Source organism: Glossina fuscipes, unplaced genomic scaffold (genome assembly GCF_014805625.2).
Source record: "Glossina fuscipes isolate IAEA_lab_2018 unplaced genomic scaffold, Yale_Gfus_2 0, whole genome shotgun sequence".
Classification (NCBI taxonomy): domain Eukaryota; kingdom Metazoa; phylum Arthropoda; class Insecta; order Diptera; family Glossinidae; genus Glossina; species Glossina fuscipes.
The window spans coordinates 7,620,116-7,636,827 of record NW_023998414.1 but is presented as its reverse complement, the minus strand read 5'-3'; the positions used below and the strand labels follow the sequence as shown (position 1 = coordinate 7,636,827).

Sequence of the window (16,712 nt, the reverse complement as noted above, 5' to 3'; positions counted from 1 at the left end):
CACTTTTTTATTTCTTTTGAAAAACAGAGGTGTTCTCCGTTTTGTGTGGTACTGCAGGCGTTTCCATTTGCCGATTTGGCCCATTTTCAATACCAGACTGTGTGTGGAAAGAGACAATGTTTTTACTAAACTTGAAGTCGGTCGAAGAGTCCCAACAACACACACCACACGAACAGATGGGCATGGCTTAATTGCTTCAGAATTTGATGCTGATCATGAAGTGAGTTCTATGAAGCTTGCTTCTGGGCATTGCGAACGTTTTGACAATGTGAACAAACTCTTCATCCTTCGTTAAGGAATATAAAAGCTTTAAATTCGGTTGAATAATTTTGTAAACCTAGCAATAAATTGTATATCGATATGAATACAAATAATGAACAACCTAGGAACGCCAAACTCGTTTATACGTTTTTTCTTATTTTTATTATTTTTTTTTTATTAACTATATTTTAATAATTATTTTTCTGGTCGACTTTTCTTAGGTTTTGAGAAACTCCAGGACAACTTAATATACGTTCCTTAGCATTTTTCAAACTGGTAACAAATTGGTTCAGTGCCGCGATAGCGCAACTATTATCTTTTTTGGCATTTTGAATATCAATTGAAATTTCTTCAAAGGCCTCATCAGTTTTATACAATTGCTTCTTAAACTTATACAAACAGTATTTCGAAGGCCGTAATAAACCATACACTTGACTTAGGGAAGCGGTGTCCTTGCATTGATCATGCGCACGTAATAATTTTGTCGTTAGCCTAGCGATATCATCCGCTTTATAAACGATATCCATGTAATCGTTCATAGTGTTTGGATCATCGCATAATTCCAAGTCCATGATCAAATCTCCAATGGCATCTTGAATGTCGGGAATCACTTCCGATACGCAATGTAGGCCCAAAAAATTCTGTTTACCAGGGTCTACTTTTTCCTCACCATTTATGGCGAGGAGATTAATGCTGATTAACATCACAATTCCAATTTTTTTATTCATTTTATTTTTCCAAACTTTAATCGGTTGTATATAATTTAAAAGTCTTACTTTAATTAATGTTCGTTTCATTTATGCAGGCCTTTTTTATACATCGCAGAAAACTCGAGAAAGTTTTCTAAAACGTATTACGATATATGGAAATCTAATTAGAAATTTTATATTTATTTACTTTGATTTTCAATTACATACTACTTGATGTTGTAACGATATTGCTTTTTCAACTTTTCAATTACCTTTCGTTATCAATTTGAATATGATTACATTTACCCCCGCAGGTCTGCTACACATGAAAAAATCAATTTCGACTTCAGTTCACACCTTTAGATTGGTTTTAAAGCTCATTACTTCCTTTACAATTCGAACTAGCGACATAGGTGTGATTAGCTTGATTAGGTGAATCGATTGTCTGCTGGAATCATGAATATGATTCCAAAATATTATGTGAAAGAATGTAATGTAGTCTCAAACTCGCCCTTCTTATCCTCATCATCAGATTAATTTCAAAAATGACGATTATACGATAGAATTAATCTTTTTTTCATTTGTTTTGTTCATGTCTAGTTTTTTTTTTATGATTTTTTCACCCACCCTCTAGTATCTATGTACACGGTTTAGGTTAGGGAGAATCTTTGCTATTTACAAGCTTTTACAGATTACATATATATATAAATCTTAAATATCTGCATTCTTCCATCAGGTCGTCATGTATCCAAACTAAATTTTGAAATGGAGCCCGTACTGCCCGCGACTACATCCAAAATAGTTAAGAAGTGACGCTGCACTATGGCCGATTAATTGTGCATAGGGTCGCTGAAATTCTTGAAAATAGCGAGAAAGATCAGCACATCTCGTCTTATAACGTGGTTTGTTAAACTATGTATTGATCAAATCAATCAGTTTTGAATGACTAGATATTTGTATACGATATGAACAGTGAGAACTGCAACGGATCAAATTTTCGGCTGCCAAAGAAATCGAGACACCATTAATGAGATTCACACTAATAATCACAATAATATATGAATAAAATTGCGGCTCAGATTGATGTCATCGCACAAGGTATTGTTTTTTGGATGATCGGATTACAAGCGAATTGTGCATGATAAGCCATTTCGATACGAATTAGATGAGTGGGTGCACTCGCTACAGTTCGCAAAGTTCGCAATAGAGCTACAGCGTCTAGAATTAATAAATAGAAAAGCAGCAGCGTCTACCATCGCGTCATTCTTATATTGAGGACTTATTATCTGCCTAAAAGTACGTTCGTACTAAAATAAATATGGCGGACATCATGGCGTGGTGAATTAATTGTTTCTTAACAATACCGTTGATATGGGTATCAAATAAACGGACTCGGAGAGAAGAATCCGACAAGCTATGTGTCTTAATACTAAATTAATTATAGTCGACGGCACGAGGTGTTGGATTAATTTTCCCATAGCAATACCATGTAGTGAAGTAAAAGGTGAGAGATAAATTTTATCCCTTTTAATTTTTTAAAAACGGTAAATAAATATATGACACGCTAAAGTTCTAACTTGTTAGTTTCTTGATAAATATTTATACCGCACCAAGGATCGTAACTGGATATACCCGACTTGTGAGTGGTGTTTACCATCGACCTCGCTATGCGGCAAGTCCAGCATAATTTCTTATATGAAATGGTTTACTGAATGTAAATTAAAACAGTATAGTCGCCGATGACCGACCACTAAATACCCTACACTGCTACGTTTAATGCAGTTATTCATAGAACGAGTTTTTAAGGCAACACTTTTTATGGGAAGTGGTCCAATCCCAGCTACTTTCAAGAACGTTCATCCCTGAAATAAATTTCATGAAAATATCGTAGAAATTGCGACCTGCAGACATCGGACGAACAGGCAAGATTTGTACAGATCGATATAATAAAAGGTGTGCCTATCTTAAGCGCTTCTGGATGTTACATATGTCCGCACAAACTAAATATACCATTGTACGATAATTGCCCGAGACTAAAACAAATGCAACCACATTATGCTAAGAGAGCGAATGAAAATCAATTCATCACAAATTACAAAACGATCAATAAAGCGTATATCGACCCAGATAAAAATAATAAGACGAGACGTGAATTTGAAATTTCATTTAAGAGCATTGTCACCTTCTCTTCAATATTTTATTCAGAATGTTAATAATTATTTTATTAAAATTGCATTAGCATATCTAGCATATGTACATTTCAATTATTTATATTTCTTTTATTTGGGGGGTTTGCTTGCCGCTCGGGAAACTGCGGCACATGCTAGCATATATTGATCGAAATTATTCACGCTGGCAGCGAATTTCGTCATTGCTATGACAGGACAGATATATGTTGTTTTAGTCTTCTTGATTGCCTGTAAAATGTCTTCGAAGAGTTCGCTCATTCGCTGCAATTCCTTTGTAAAACGTTCCACACATGATTTGGAAGGTTTCAACGAACCATCCCAATCTGCCATGGAGGCAGAGTTTTTGCAAACTTCATCATTCACTTCTAATAATTTTGAAGTTTGAGTGGCAACATCATTTGCTAGTTGAACGATTACTAAATGATCATTGGTTGCGTTCGAGCCTTCACATAAAGTTAGATCGTTACTAAAATCACCAGCGGCATCTTCAATCTCGAGACTCATTTCTGTTACGCAACGCAAACCCCAGTTAGTTTGATTTATGGCTTCAATAAGCTTATCAACTTGAATCTCCTCCGGGTCAGCGTTTATGGTGAGGAGATTAATGCAAATTAGTAATAGAATTCCAATTTTTTTATTCATTTTATTTTCCCAATCGGCCCGCTAATCGAAAAGTTTTACTTTAATCAATGCTCGTTTCAGTTATGCAGGCCTTTTATATAGCACAAAAATGCTCATTATTTCCCTATGAGTTATAGAAATTTAATTAAAAATTTCACATTTATTTACTTTGATTTTTAATTTACTTACTATTTGCATAATGCAGTGAAGATGTTGCCTTCTTTTAATACCCATTCCTTATCAATATATTAATATGATTACACTTCCGTTACATTTTTGTTACATTTCTGTTAAGGCTTTAAATTATTTTCGCAACATTTTTCAGAACACGCTATGTTGTCTCATAATGTTTTCAGATGAGTGCAACACCGACTAAAGATTTGTATTCCAACTCCCTATAATCCTATTCAGTGTGAAATTCTGAGTCTGTCTATCGCCTCTTATGTAGATTTCAATTCTGGCCAAAAATTGATTTACGCCTCAAATTCGACAATAGGCATAGGCATGATCGCTACTGATTAGTCAACTAATTTTTATATTCTACACTAGGGTATATTAAGCTTTTGCAAACGTATGTAACGTCCAGAAGGGCTTAAGATAGATTTATAGTTTATTGCATCGACCGATTTAGAAGCATGGAAGTATATCTATAAAATAAATAGGTTTGAATGGCTGATGTACATCGTCAATAGACTGAAAATTTTTATATATGAAAGCTTGGCGCAAACGAAGAGAGAGCCCCATAAGTCACATCTGATAGCATGCTCTACGATATATCACAGCAATAAAGTTGAGTTTTTGAATCGATCCGTGAACGTGAATAAAAGATGAATCCTTTGCTTCATAACTGGGACGCAATAACAGTCAAACCAATGAACTGAGAGGAGAGGAATGACCCTAAAGAGTTCACAGCTTCAGCTTTTTAAGATGCGTTTGGAATAATTTCGTTTCATCAAATCAATGGCAAACATTCACATTGACGAAGAAAAAGAAAGTGACGCTATATCGAAGAGATATCGTACAAATATTATCGCGAACAATCGACAAGTTAAGATTCGAATTGTTACCTCGCGTATGCTATTTCAGATTTAGCTTTAGCCTGATCGGGCTTTTTCTCTCTTCAAACTCATAAAAATTGCTGAATTGATGAAGGATTTGGGGTACGTTCTAAGGACCTTGGAGGAGGTTTTCTTTATAAATGAGAAGAAATCCAACTAAAAGAAGACTACTTTTTCTAAATTTCTGTATCCTTTTTGTATCCGATGAAATGGTTCTGGGAGTAGCATCGTATTTCTGCGCAATCTTTTCTTTTTTACCAACAATGTTATATGAAAGAATTTTACCCTGAACCGTTTATGGTTCAGGGTGTATTAAGTTTGTGTCGACTACACCGATCGATTCAGAATTACTTTCTAAGCTGGTGTGTCCGTCTGCTCGGCGATCTATTCATCTGTCCGTTTGATCTCTGTCCATGTACTTTTGTCTTCGATCACTCCCCATAGAACGCCTTATTTTTATAAGTCGTTATTATGAGTCGATCTAATTTTCTCCGTCCATCTCTACCTCTGATGTCTGTCCATGTATTTTTGTGTTCAATCTAAAGGTCGCAATTGTACAGATATTTTGATGAAGTTGGATACACTGACATCTTTTGGCTCAAGGACGAGCTCTGTTGAATATGCTTCGGATTGCACCACTTTCTTGGCTACTCTCCATAGAACACCTTATTTCGATAACGCGTTATAGGAAAAAGTGTTCTAATTTTCAAAACTTCGTGACAGCAATCGTCGAGTGGTAGTATTTAGGATTGGCTGACGTCATTTTTTGAGCCCCTTGTCATACCACCTTCCCTACGGAAACTAAGTCTTGATTTAGTAAACAGACCTGATTTCCAATATTCGTTGATGAAAATCCGTGCATATCGATAATTTGACATAAACAACAATCTTAGCGAACTTCAACAACGTATCTGGATCCTGCCATATAAAAAGCTCTTTCTGAAAATAAGTCTTTATGCGGCAAAGATATTCAATTTTTGATATTTTATGACGAAAATTGGTTCGTAAGAATAACTGGATAAAAAATTTGGACCAAGCGCAACTTTAGAAGCAACCACCTAAAGGGGTTATCATGGAAAGCAAACATTCCTACGACGACAAAGTTTAACTTGTAGTTTTTGATGACGAAAGCGAGCGGATATTACGAAAATCTTTGACAAATAAATTGATCATATATCTTGACGTTTTCGGCCTTCACTTTCTTCTTATACCTTCACTTTCTTCACAACATTTAATGTATCAACACGAAAATAAATGAAAGTCTGTATTAAGTGAAGTGATGTAGAGTGTCTAATAGTCGGCCTTGCCTGACTTGTAGGGTTCATACAGTCTTGCTTTTTTTTGTTTTTATAGAAGTTAATATTTGCCTATCAGACAGTTAACGCCTATGTAAACTATATCGATGAGATCAGTTCTTGTGGTCGGTCTGTGGTCAAGCAATAACAAAATCGAAACTTTAGCAGGCGCTATACAGCAACGTTAGATAAGCAGCCGCTTATTGATTGCCTATAGAAATATGAATCTATGTCAACTTGAATCGCAGAATCGATTAAGGTACCCTAGTTGCATGTCTGTCCATCTGATTGCTTTGATAGCGAACGAGTTTGTCCGTAAACTTTGACGGTTTTAAGAGCGAAAACAAAAGTTTCGATCCACCGATTGAATGCAATCTCTTCCTTAACCTTCGCACTATTTTTTTTTCTTGCATAGTTCTATTGACAAAATGCCAGACTGGGTGATGGATGCAAATTTTCTTTACTATACTAACAAATATACAATAAGGTGAGGGTGGAAATTTTCGTAACTTTTAACAATTTATTCTGAATACAATTTCAAGTTGAACTGTAAAAGTTAACTTACGCCATTTTATTATTATTTATATTACAATTATTGCATATTTTATTGCATTTCATTTGTTGAATTTTTCGGCCACTTCGGCGCATGCTTGCAAAAGTCCCGTGAAATTATCGAGTTTTATTACGTATTTGCCCATAGCCATAAGGGCACAAACATTGCTTTCACCAGCCACTAAGATTTCGTTTATTGTTTCCTCTATAACAAAATTCATTTTATTTAAGTGTTTTTTGAACTTTGTCAGGCATTCGCGTGAGGGAATTGTGCTACCATTCCAATCAGGAAGATATTGATGATTATCACAATCAAGTTCATTGACAACCAGTAGTCTATCCGTAATTCTATTTATAACATCCTTAGTATCAAGGATGTCTGTGAAGTCATCTACTGTGTACGGATCTTCGCAGAGTTCCAAGTCGTAAGCGAAATCACCAGCTGCAGCACTAACATCGACAATAACTTCGGACACGCAGTGCATACCATAAAAATTTTTAATGGCATTATTAACAAGCTCATCAAATGGTGTCTGCTGCATTGGTTTTGCACCTATTGCAAGGATATTAATGCATATAAGCACTAAGATACGAATCATTTTAAACCTTTCTCGCTTTCAAATCGATCAATACCGGGAATACTGGATAATGAAAATGTTACTATTTAATTAATAAAGTTCGCATTATTGCAAAGTCTTTTATAGCAAAAAAATTGCGAATAGTTTTCACGAGACATTTTCTATTCAGACTTATGGCAAATTAATTTTAAATGAAAAACATCTTGTATTTATTTTATTTACTCTTTATTATTTGTTAAATACGAAATTAATTTTCCAATTATTCTTATCAATTTTAATTAATAATTTTAATTAACTTTGAAATATTTACGTGCATCTGTATATGGGATCCATACGTTCATTGTGAGTTGACGTTCACTGAAAAGTATTTAATGCTTTTAGTTTTAGGGAGTTTTCCATATTCCAGCGTTAAGTAAAATTGTAGTTAAGGCGGGAAATTCATTGTGATAGCTTAGAAATAAACAAAAAAAAAAAAATTTTTTTTTTTGCCTTTTTTTTTTTTAATAATAATAATATGTTAAGCATATGTTCAAGTATAAAAAAAAGGGAATATTTCTTAAAAAAAAAAAATACTAAGAAATGACAACAGCAGAGGTATGTCCAGGGCAAAGCTTCTTTAAATTAAAGGACTCTGCGCCGTTCAGTGTAACTAACAAAAACGAAAAATAGAACACTTGATCTACATTCGTAGCTGGCGCTTACTTGAATAGAAAAGTTCACCTTTCCATCATAACAGAACACTTGATCTACATTCGTAGCTGGCGCTTACTTGAATAGAAAAGTTCACCTTTCCATCATAACAGAGGCAATCTCTTGTTAATGCCTAAGGTTTTTATTAACATTTTAAAAGTCCTCTACGCACTTTTTTATATGGAATTTGAATTTAAAGGAATGAAAAAAAAGTACATTAAGTTTGTGCGGACGAACGGACTTGGGATAGATCCATCTTTTCTAATATACCGATCGATTCAGAGTCATTTTTTCAAGCGATTTAGGTTTGTCTCTTCCGTCTATAGTCTATCCATGTACTCTTATACTTAGCCTACAGATCGCAATTTTCAAGTTATTTTCATAAAACACGTTATGAACGTTAGTTTTCGAGCATTTCCCATATAATGGGTAACTCGTTATAGGGAAAAAAATTTTAAATTTTGTAGAATTTCGCAACAAAAATCGCTTACTAATACTATGTAATTTTTTAACATCTGTGCCACACAATCGTTCCTAAGCAAACTGAATTTTTATATGGTAAAAAGGCCACAATTTTCCATATTTCTTGATGAAAACTCATTCAAGATACTACCGATTAATGAATTTGGACCATGTAGATCTATTATTTTCATCTCATCCCATTTAGGGACTGCAAGGAAAAACAGGGCTTTATATGTCAATTTTTATTAATTTAGAAATTTTCTACGAAAGTTTTGTAATGTGTGATCTGTAAAATCTCTCCGAGAGTGTACCTCTTATTTTCTACCTTTTTCTGTCTGATTTTTCTTGAATTGTAATTCTCATGTCAAAAACTACGAAAGGCTGAGATGGATTGACGGTAGGACAGGTCAAAATATATATAATTTGTGGGATTATGATAATATTAAGCTAAGTGATGAAAACAGGAAGGGATAAGGACGACTGTTGAGCATGCTGCACCACATAATCTAAAACAATTCCTCGCTTATTTTTTTCATGGACAGACATTAAACAGACAAATGGACAGACATGTTTAAAACGATTTCTATTAGGTTATTATAAGAAGCTTTCCTGGATGTTGTATACATCCGTACAAACTTAATATTCCCTGTACCGTGAGTGACAGTGAGGGTCAATCTTTTGGATGATGAATAACCTATACATATATATATACATATATAATTTATAATGTCTTTAATCCGTATTTTCGGGTGTTGTCAAGTAAATAAAAAACTAATAGACTCACATCTACCGGCAATCGATATAACAATCTGAAAATCTCTGCGGTACAATTATCTTTGAATGAATTGACGATAACTGAAAGTGTTGTAAATAAAAGTCTGAATTGATTATATTCGTATAAGCACGTTTATGATGGTTATAATTTCAAGTGATTTAATTGATAGTGAATCGAAGATAACGTAACAAACTTTGTTGAACCCACAATTCTTTAGAATTCGATACTTTGCCAAGTTTCAGTTGATTGGAGTATAAAAGCCGATATTAGCTTGAGAAAGTTTGCAGAGTGAGTGCGGAACTTTATTTAATTTATTAAAAGACTTTTTCTTGAAATCAATATGAAACTAACACTAGTGATTGCTGTGATGGCTTCGTGCCTTTTCCTTACCTGCGTACGTTATAAAATATATCCTTGAACTATTAAGTATTAAGATAAGCGCTTCACATTGATATGATGATAATTTATTTCAGGTTACGGCGAATGCCGACAATTATGACAAATCTCAAGAATTCGAAGATCCGTCAGTTAAAGGCTTTGTAGGTTCAGTTGTTTGGTTTTTCAAAATGATACTTCAAACGTTACGTGGTGTGAATTGCACTATCAAGGGCGCTATTATGGTTATTGAAAGTTCGGAAACGATGATTGCTGATATTCAAGATTGTAGAGTGGCGTCGTCTAAAGAAGTTGAAGCTGTCATCGACTCGGCTGAAGAAGTTATTCGTATCGCAAATAATATTCTCCACATTGGTGAAAATGTTTGCAATATTCCCGATGGGGCTGAAGAAACAGATCCTGATCAAGTACCGCCTTTGATGTGTACAAAACTTTTACTGAAGGAAGTGATCGCATTAAACAATCAGATCGGTTTAACTATAAAACTAGTCGGAATGGTTCCAGTAGATGCTGGCGACTGCGTTACCACAGCGTTATATACATACCGAAATGAGATTGCTGGATTTCCTACCTTTGTGAAAGAGTGCTCTAACCGTAGACAAGAAAATTAAATAAATTTAAATTTCTTACATAAATAAGGTCTTAGTGTAAATGTTAGCAATAAGAGCAGTTAAGCAAAACTTTAATTCCCGTATATTCAACAAGTTTTCAACACTGATCACATCAACCGAATTTAATAAGTATTGAGTCTGACATGAGGATACGAAATGACTGATGGGGGGATAAGTATGAACAGTTTGGGCTCCTAACGGCTTTCCGAATTACTTGATACTAAATCAAATAAGTGAGATGAGTAGTAACTTTCTGTCAATTGTTTCAATCATTTAATATTACTTATGGATCGTAGCCTCCATTCATAAAAGGTGGAGGTGTTTTTAATTTTCCAACAATTGTTAGCAAATTTTACATCTTTTTATACCCATCACCGAACGCTGTGAGATATATTCATTTCGTCAAAGCATTTGGAATATCCGTAAGATATGGATTTCATGTTTAGCACAAACATTGGAAACTTCTTGTACGCTAAAGTACTTGAAAAAAGAGAAAGGACAAAATCGACCACGCCTACTCGATATTATAGTGGAAGAAAATTTTATTTTTTTATCACATCCTGAAAAAGCCCATAAATTATAGATATATTTGGCTAGTGTCGAATTTGGAACTCACCTAAGGCTGTCCATCCGTCCATCTGCACTTTAGCTTAGGGCAAACATGAAGATATCGTCTACAAATTTGTAAAAGAATTTTTAAATGACCTAAACAGGTTAAAGAACACGCCTACAACGTTTACATCGCCTACATACGTATGCAACAATAAGTGAGAGCAGTTTTGCTTTCCATGTGTACAAGACTTACATCATACTCTTACGGTATCGATACCTTATCAAAGATCTTTAATCGGGCGAAAGCTAAAATACTCGACTGTTGTTTGGGTTCTCAGTTATGGGTGCAATGTTGATCTACTTGAGTGTGTTCAATATGATTTCGTATTATTTGCCTCAAGTAATTTATGATGGGATCTTCCTCTAGCCTATAAAAATAGGTTGAGAATTTATCCGTTTAATTGCCGTTGCTTGAGAAAAGACACATAACGTTAGAAAGGTTAAAGTTCATATTTCCTTCGTTAACTCGGCTTAAAAAAGCATAATATTATAGGGCTAACTGCTGGACTTTATCTGTGAGCGAGACAGCGACCATCACCTCTCTTTTCTTTCTGTACTTCTTTCTTACCGTCACTGGTCATAGTAAGAAAAAACAAAAACTTGGTATAATAAACTTTCCTGGACGTTGTATACATCCGTACAAACTTAATATATGTTGCACCACGAGGGGCGTGCAGTTAATTTAGGGCGGATCTTTCGAATGATGAACAACCCTTGAATACATATATAATGCATAGCGTCTTTAATGCGTATTTTGGAATAAAAAATTAATAGACTCGCAACGTCCCGGCGATCGGTATAACAATCGGAAAATCTCTAGAGTATAATTATCTTGGAATCAATTGTTGATAACCGCAAGTATTGTAAATAAAAATTCTAATCGATTATGTACGTGTTAGTGCGTTTATGGTCTTTATAATTTCAAGTGATTTAATTGATAGTGAATCTAAGAGAACTTAATAAACTTTGTTAAACATACACTTATATGGAATTTAATAATTTTCCAATTTTCAGTTGATTGGAGTATAAAAGTCGATATTAGCTTGCAAAAGTTTGCAGAGTGAATTCGGAACTTTATTTAATTTATTGAAAGATTTTTTATTGAAATCAATATGAAGCTAACACTAGCGATTGCTGTGATGGCTTCGTGCCTTTTCCTTACCTGCGTACGTTATAAAATATATCCTTGAACTATTAAGTATTAAGATAAGCGCTTCACATTGATATGATGATAATTTATTTCAGGTTACGGCGAAAGCTGACAATTATGATAAATCTCAAGAGGTCAGAGATTCTTCAGTTAAAGACTATGAAGGTCCAGTTGTATTTTCTTTCAAGGCGAGACTTCAAGAGTGCGCAATGCGAGGTGCCTTCACCGTTATGGAAAATTCGGAGAAGATGATCGCTGATATTGAAGATTGTAGGGTAAATTTATCTGAAGAAGCCGAGGCTGTCACTGAATTTGCTAAGGAAGTTATTCACATTACCAAAAATGTTTTCTCCATCTATAAAAGTTGCGATTACTCTATAGCCCCGGAACAGCCCAATCATGTATCACTTTTCGAGTGTATCCGAGCCTTATTGGAAGAGATTAAAGCATTATATAATCAAATCGGGTTAACTATTCAATTAATCAAAAAGGTTCCCGTAGGTGCTAACCAATGTGCTACCATAACATTGTGTAAATATCGGGATGAACTAACTGGATTCCCCAGATTTATGGAAGAGTGCTTTATGCGTAGACAAGAAAGTTAAATAACTTTAAATTTCTTACATGCAAGTGATCTTGGTATAAATAAATGTTAGCGATAAGAGCAGTTAATAAGTTCAGATGAAAAAAGCCATGAAAATCTGCGTATGGTGGCCGATCATATCCATGTAACCACAACCCGGTAGCAGTAGGTTTAAGTGTCAAGTCGTTGCTTTTCAATAATTTTCATTATTAAATATTAAAAATTAAGACCTGTTTTCATATAAAGTCTTATACTTTATACTTTGTATAAATATTCACTTAGGTGTGTAAATGTAAGACTCTCCTCCTAATACCTACATATATCATAATCGAAAAAGAATTGTTTTAAAAATGAAAATGCCGAGTTTTGTGCCCAATAAACAGCATTCACCAGCAGCAGCAACAATAGTTTCTTACTTGGAAAGTGAATCCGTATTGAAAATCGCAGGCGTAAAAATTTATGAATAAATTCAGACGTACCGTCAACTGTCGACTGTCAGACTAAATCGCTTTGACAAGAAGACGATATTCTATGTCTGGAGGGACCAGAGAAATGTGCTGTGAGACTTAAATTTAAAAAAAGCCAACGCGTGGCCATACAGGCCGTCCCTCTATCCCTTCAAAGTGGTTTGCGATACATTGCAAATACTCGAGGGGAAAGTGCTAGGCAACGCTGATCTGATTCACCAAACTCGAGTCCTTCTCACTATCACGTATGTGCGTCGATGGGGCAGGTATTTGCTTTAGGCAGTAACTTAACCTTTTACGAAAATGCGCGAAGCGCCTGATTTGCCTTAAAAGAGCAACTGTTCCTTTTTTTGATGTTCCATCCATAAATTGCCGGACAATTGGGGGAAATCCTGCTGGCAAATATTTTTTTATCATTTTCATACAATAAATGTGTATTTTTTACACGAAGATTCCCGTTCCATATATACGTATGTGCGGGTTAAGAAATTATGCTTCGGGGCGGGGTGCGGATTTCGCGCCGTGCCACAATTCTCACTTCTTCGTTGTGATCCTGGGCAACCGACATTAGATAGGCGAAGAAGAGTTTAATCTGACAGCATAGGTAGCTTGGGAGCTGAATAGGAAAAAGTTTCGCGTTCTTTATGAAGGAGCATTTTTTTTCTTAAAAGGCCGCCGTTATGGAGAAAATACAAACTAGCTGAGGAGAAGCAACTAGATTTTAGAATACTGACAAATAGTTGATAGTCGAGAACATGGAGCAGGCCATCTAAGTTATTTTCTGCCGACATATATATATATATATCTTGGAGAAGGATAGCTTGAATTTGCTTAACCAGGACCGTATGGAAGCCAGAGCGACTACAGTCACGCAAACTAATTCTAAAGATTTTATTGTCTAACTGTAAATACCAACAGGATCAGGGTATATTACTAAGAGGAACCTTCTTCTGTGGGTAATCTAAGTAGTTCTGATAGTGAGTTCTGACTGTTCGGTGCAATCCTTCGGCGAGTATCGTAGTGGCTGTTTGGTGGTTTTCAAACATCATCAAAAGCAAATAATTGGAGGTAATGATAGGCCTTACCAATTCCCAGATTGATCTGGTGCTCCAGGCATAGCGGGGTCCCTTGCTTATCGCGATTGTGTCACTCTCTGAGAGACGCCAGTTCACGCTTAATTAACCTGTTGCGTGTACGAACATCGTGAGACTAAACCTTGAAGTAGGTACTGACGCTAAACCACTCTTACATTGGTAGTATATACTTGATATATGTAGGGAGAGATTCAAAAGTTGACAGAATATGTCAATAGATGAAATTTTATCAAATATTTTCATTACCATGATATATATCAAAAAATCAGACAGGCAGGAAGACAGACATCCTTAAATCGATTCAGAGGATATAGGGTGTATGTGCAACAGATTTATATTTGGCTAAGCGGCAGAGGATATCTAATGGTGGGTCTTGATCGCAAAAAGTATTTCGAGTTGTTTGACTTTTGTGTTTCAACGACGAAAAGGGGAATACGTTAAAGGCTATGCTGCACGAGCTTTTGTGGGCTTTCTCGCACGTGTATTAGGTATCAAGCAATAGAAAAATATTAAAGAAGTTGTCTGTTCATAATAATCGTAACGTCTGAGAGAGGAAGAGAAAGAGATAGAGAGATTTCACGCGAAAGAATTTTTATTGATGGTTTTAACATGAAAGGGACGGCATCGAAATATGTCCTAAAATTATTAAATTGCTCAAGACGGGACGAATTGATAAACTGGTTAACATTAATTAATGGGATCTATCGTAAAGGGGTTGCAAGGGATATTAACGATGAAACTTATCTGAAATTTAGTAAAATTAAATATTCCCGTTATATTTTGATCAAATCACCTATATCCTTAGCGCATATGCAACGATCGCAGCAATTAAAATAAATTGAGAAAATAAATATTTTTGAGAAGAAAAGATAGCTAAAGATATTCGTAAAAGTTATACCAATAACTAAAGACCGATATTTAGTTTAAGTGTCTATGAGAATTATCCAAAATTACGACATTAAGGGAAGTAAAAGTTTTAGGATTCAGGCTAAGGTTTATCTATTACCATAAGTGGAAATCGTATAATTGAAACTTGACCAGAGATGGGCGTGCCAATTAATAAAATAAGCGAGAATAATTTTTATTTTCACTTTCGAGCGGGAATTTAAACTTTTGCTAACAGCTACTATGTAAGAGACTTGCAATTAGAAATTTTTTTCGAATTTTTATAGCAGCCTCATAGAAAACAATTCGGGAATGCACAAAGCCAAGGAAAGATTTTCTTTTTACAGGACAAATTCTTTCTATTGTCCTATTAAAACATATCCCCAATGTAGTTGAGTTCTACTATTGTGCTAGAGATTTATGTTGATAGAGTTCATCAAACTTTCCCTATTACTTATATATAGCGCAAAAATTCCTTTGAAAAACGAATCCAATATAATATCGATTAAAGTTTATTGAATGAATTCCTTGCCCAGCAATGCTTAAACTAAGTTGAACAGGCGTCATGTAAGTCCGCAATTTGTAGATTTTCAGCAAACGAGACCAAAATATTAGCAGCGCACATTCCGTTACTTAATTTTAGATATGCACCATCGCCCGAAATGATGAACATTTGTTTTATCATTTTAGTAATTCCTACCGTGAAAGTCTCTGCGCATTTTGCTTTATTCGTCTCACATACATTTTGGTGGGCAAGCTGCAGATCTTTACCAATGTGTACAATTTCTTGCGCAGCTTCGACTATATACTTAATATATAGCAATGATCCATCGTGACAAACCATAACATCGAGCAACAATTTCTCTGAAATTTTTACGAGCGTATAAACGATTCCTATAACACAATCATTATTGTACACTGAAGTCAGGGCGTCGTTTAAAGGTTTTTCTAGTGCTTTTAAATTGTTTTGTAAATTTTCAATTTTAAATGCCTCAGTCACATTCCCGTATGCCTCTTCTGCGGGCTTTATTATTGGTTCTAAATTTTCATTCATTTTATCGGGGGAAAATTCCTTGAGCACTTCGGTACCTGCATCTTCCAATGGCTTTTTCACAGTTTCGAAAGTCTCTTTCAAATTATCCGAACTAAACGCATCGCTCAACTCGGCACCAGCCTGTTCAAAAGGCTTCACAAGTGAACCGAAAAAGCCTAATCCACTAGGAACGCTGGAACATGTCTATCAGGAAAAAAAAAAAAAAAAAAAAAACATAAAATATTTTATTATAAAATGAAAATAGTTTTGTAATAAAAGTAATGCGCACGCTCTCTAAAACGCCTGAGGCCAGGACCACAAAACAGAGCGCTGTTAATTTCATTATTGCAATCAGAAAACTTAATGTTTCACTTATTGTGACGCTACCACGTTTTAATACAAAATTTGCTTGCATGCCCCTTACGATAAAAAAAAAAAAACTGCCCGTATAGATGGACAACTTTTGTGAGTAGTGATTTTAGTGTTTTTGAAAGTGATCACACTTGTGAACGTACTTGAAGAATCTCGTGTTTTGTCACAATGCAATACAAACATACATATTTACGGCAAGTATATATATAACTTTTCCCATCCGTCATCGTTTATGAATAAAAGTATGCTGGCTTCGTCTATCCATTGGGAACATTCGGAAATTGCGTATCAAAAAAATCCTATGAAACAACAATGATTTACTGGCCTGATAAACGAATT

The 16,712-nt window shown here is 34.9% G+C and overlaps 3 protein-coding genes across 5 annotated transcripts; 1 reads left to right on the top strand and 2 right to left on the bottom strand.

Moving 5' to 3' along the window:
- Positions 1 to 6,613: 6,613 nt before the first annotated feature.
- LOC119642177 lies at positions 6,614 to 7,360 on the bottom strand. The gene has a single exon (XM_038041183.1). It carries the CDS (start codon positions 7,262 to 7,264, stop codon positions 6,728 to 6,730), a length of 537 nt encoding a protein of 178 aa, XP_037897111.1. The 5' UTR covers positions 7,265 to 7,360; the 3' UTR covers positions 6,614 to 6,727.
- A 2,049-nt stretch (positions 7,361 to 9,409) lies between these two features.
- Positions 9,410 to 12,910, top strand: LOC119643101. Of its 3 annotated transcripts, none has more exons than XM_038042464.1 (2): positions 9,410 to 9,564; positions 12,035 to 12,910. In XM_038042464.1, exons 1-2 carry the CDS (start codon positions 9,511 to 9,513, stop codon positions 12,542 to 12,544), a joined length of 564 nt encoding a protein of 187 aa, XP_037898392.1. In that variant the 5' UTR covers positions 9,410 to 9,510; the 3' UTR covers positions 12,545 to 12,910. The 3 variants fall into 3 exon arrangements, with proteins under 3 accessions (XP_037898392.1, XP_037898381.1, XP_037898386.1); XM_038042453.1 differs by lacking the exon at positions 12,035 to 12,910 and adding an exon at positions 9,644 to 10,201 and having other exon boundaries at positions 9,436 to 9,564; XM_038042458.1 differs by lacking the exon at positions 9,410 to 9,564 and adding an exon at positions 10,181 to 11,955 and having other exon boundaries at positions 12,035 to 12,908.
- A 2,554-nt stretch (positions 12,911 to 15,464) lies between these two features.
- LOC119642115 lies at positions 15,465 to 16,401 on the bottom strand. The gene is made up of 2 exons (XM_038041101.1): positions 16,291 to 16,401; positions 15,465 to 16,205 (listed from the first exon to the last, which is right to left on the bottom strand). Exons 1-2 carry the CDS (start codon positions 16,342 to 16,344, stop codon positions 15,516 to 15,518), a joined length of 744 nt encoding a protein of 247 aa, XP_037897029.1. The 5' UTR covers positions 16,345 to 16,401; the 3' UTR covers positions 15,465 to 15,515.
- Positions 16,402 to 16,712: the final 311 nt, after the last annotated feature.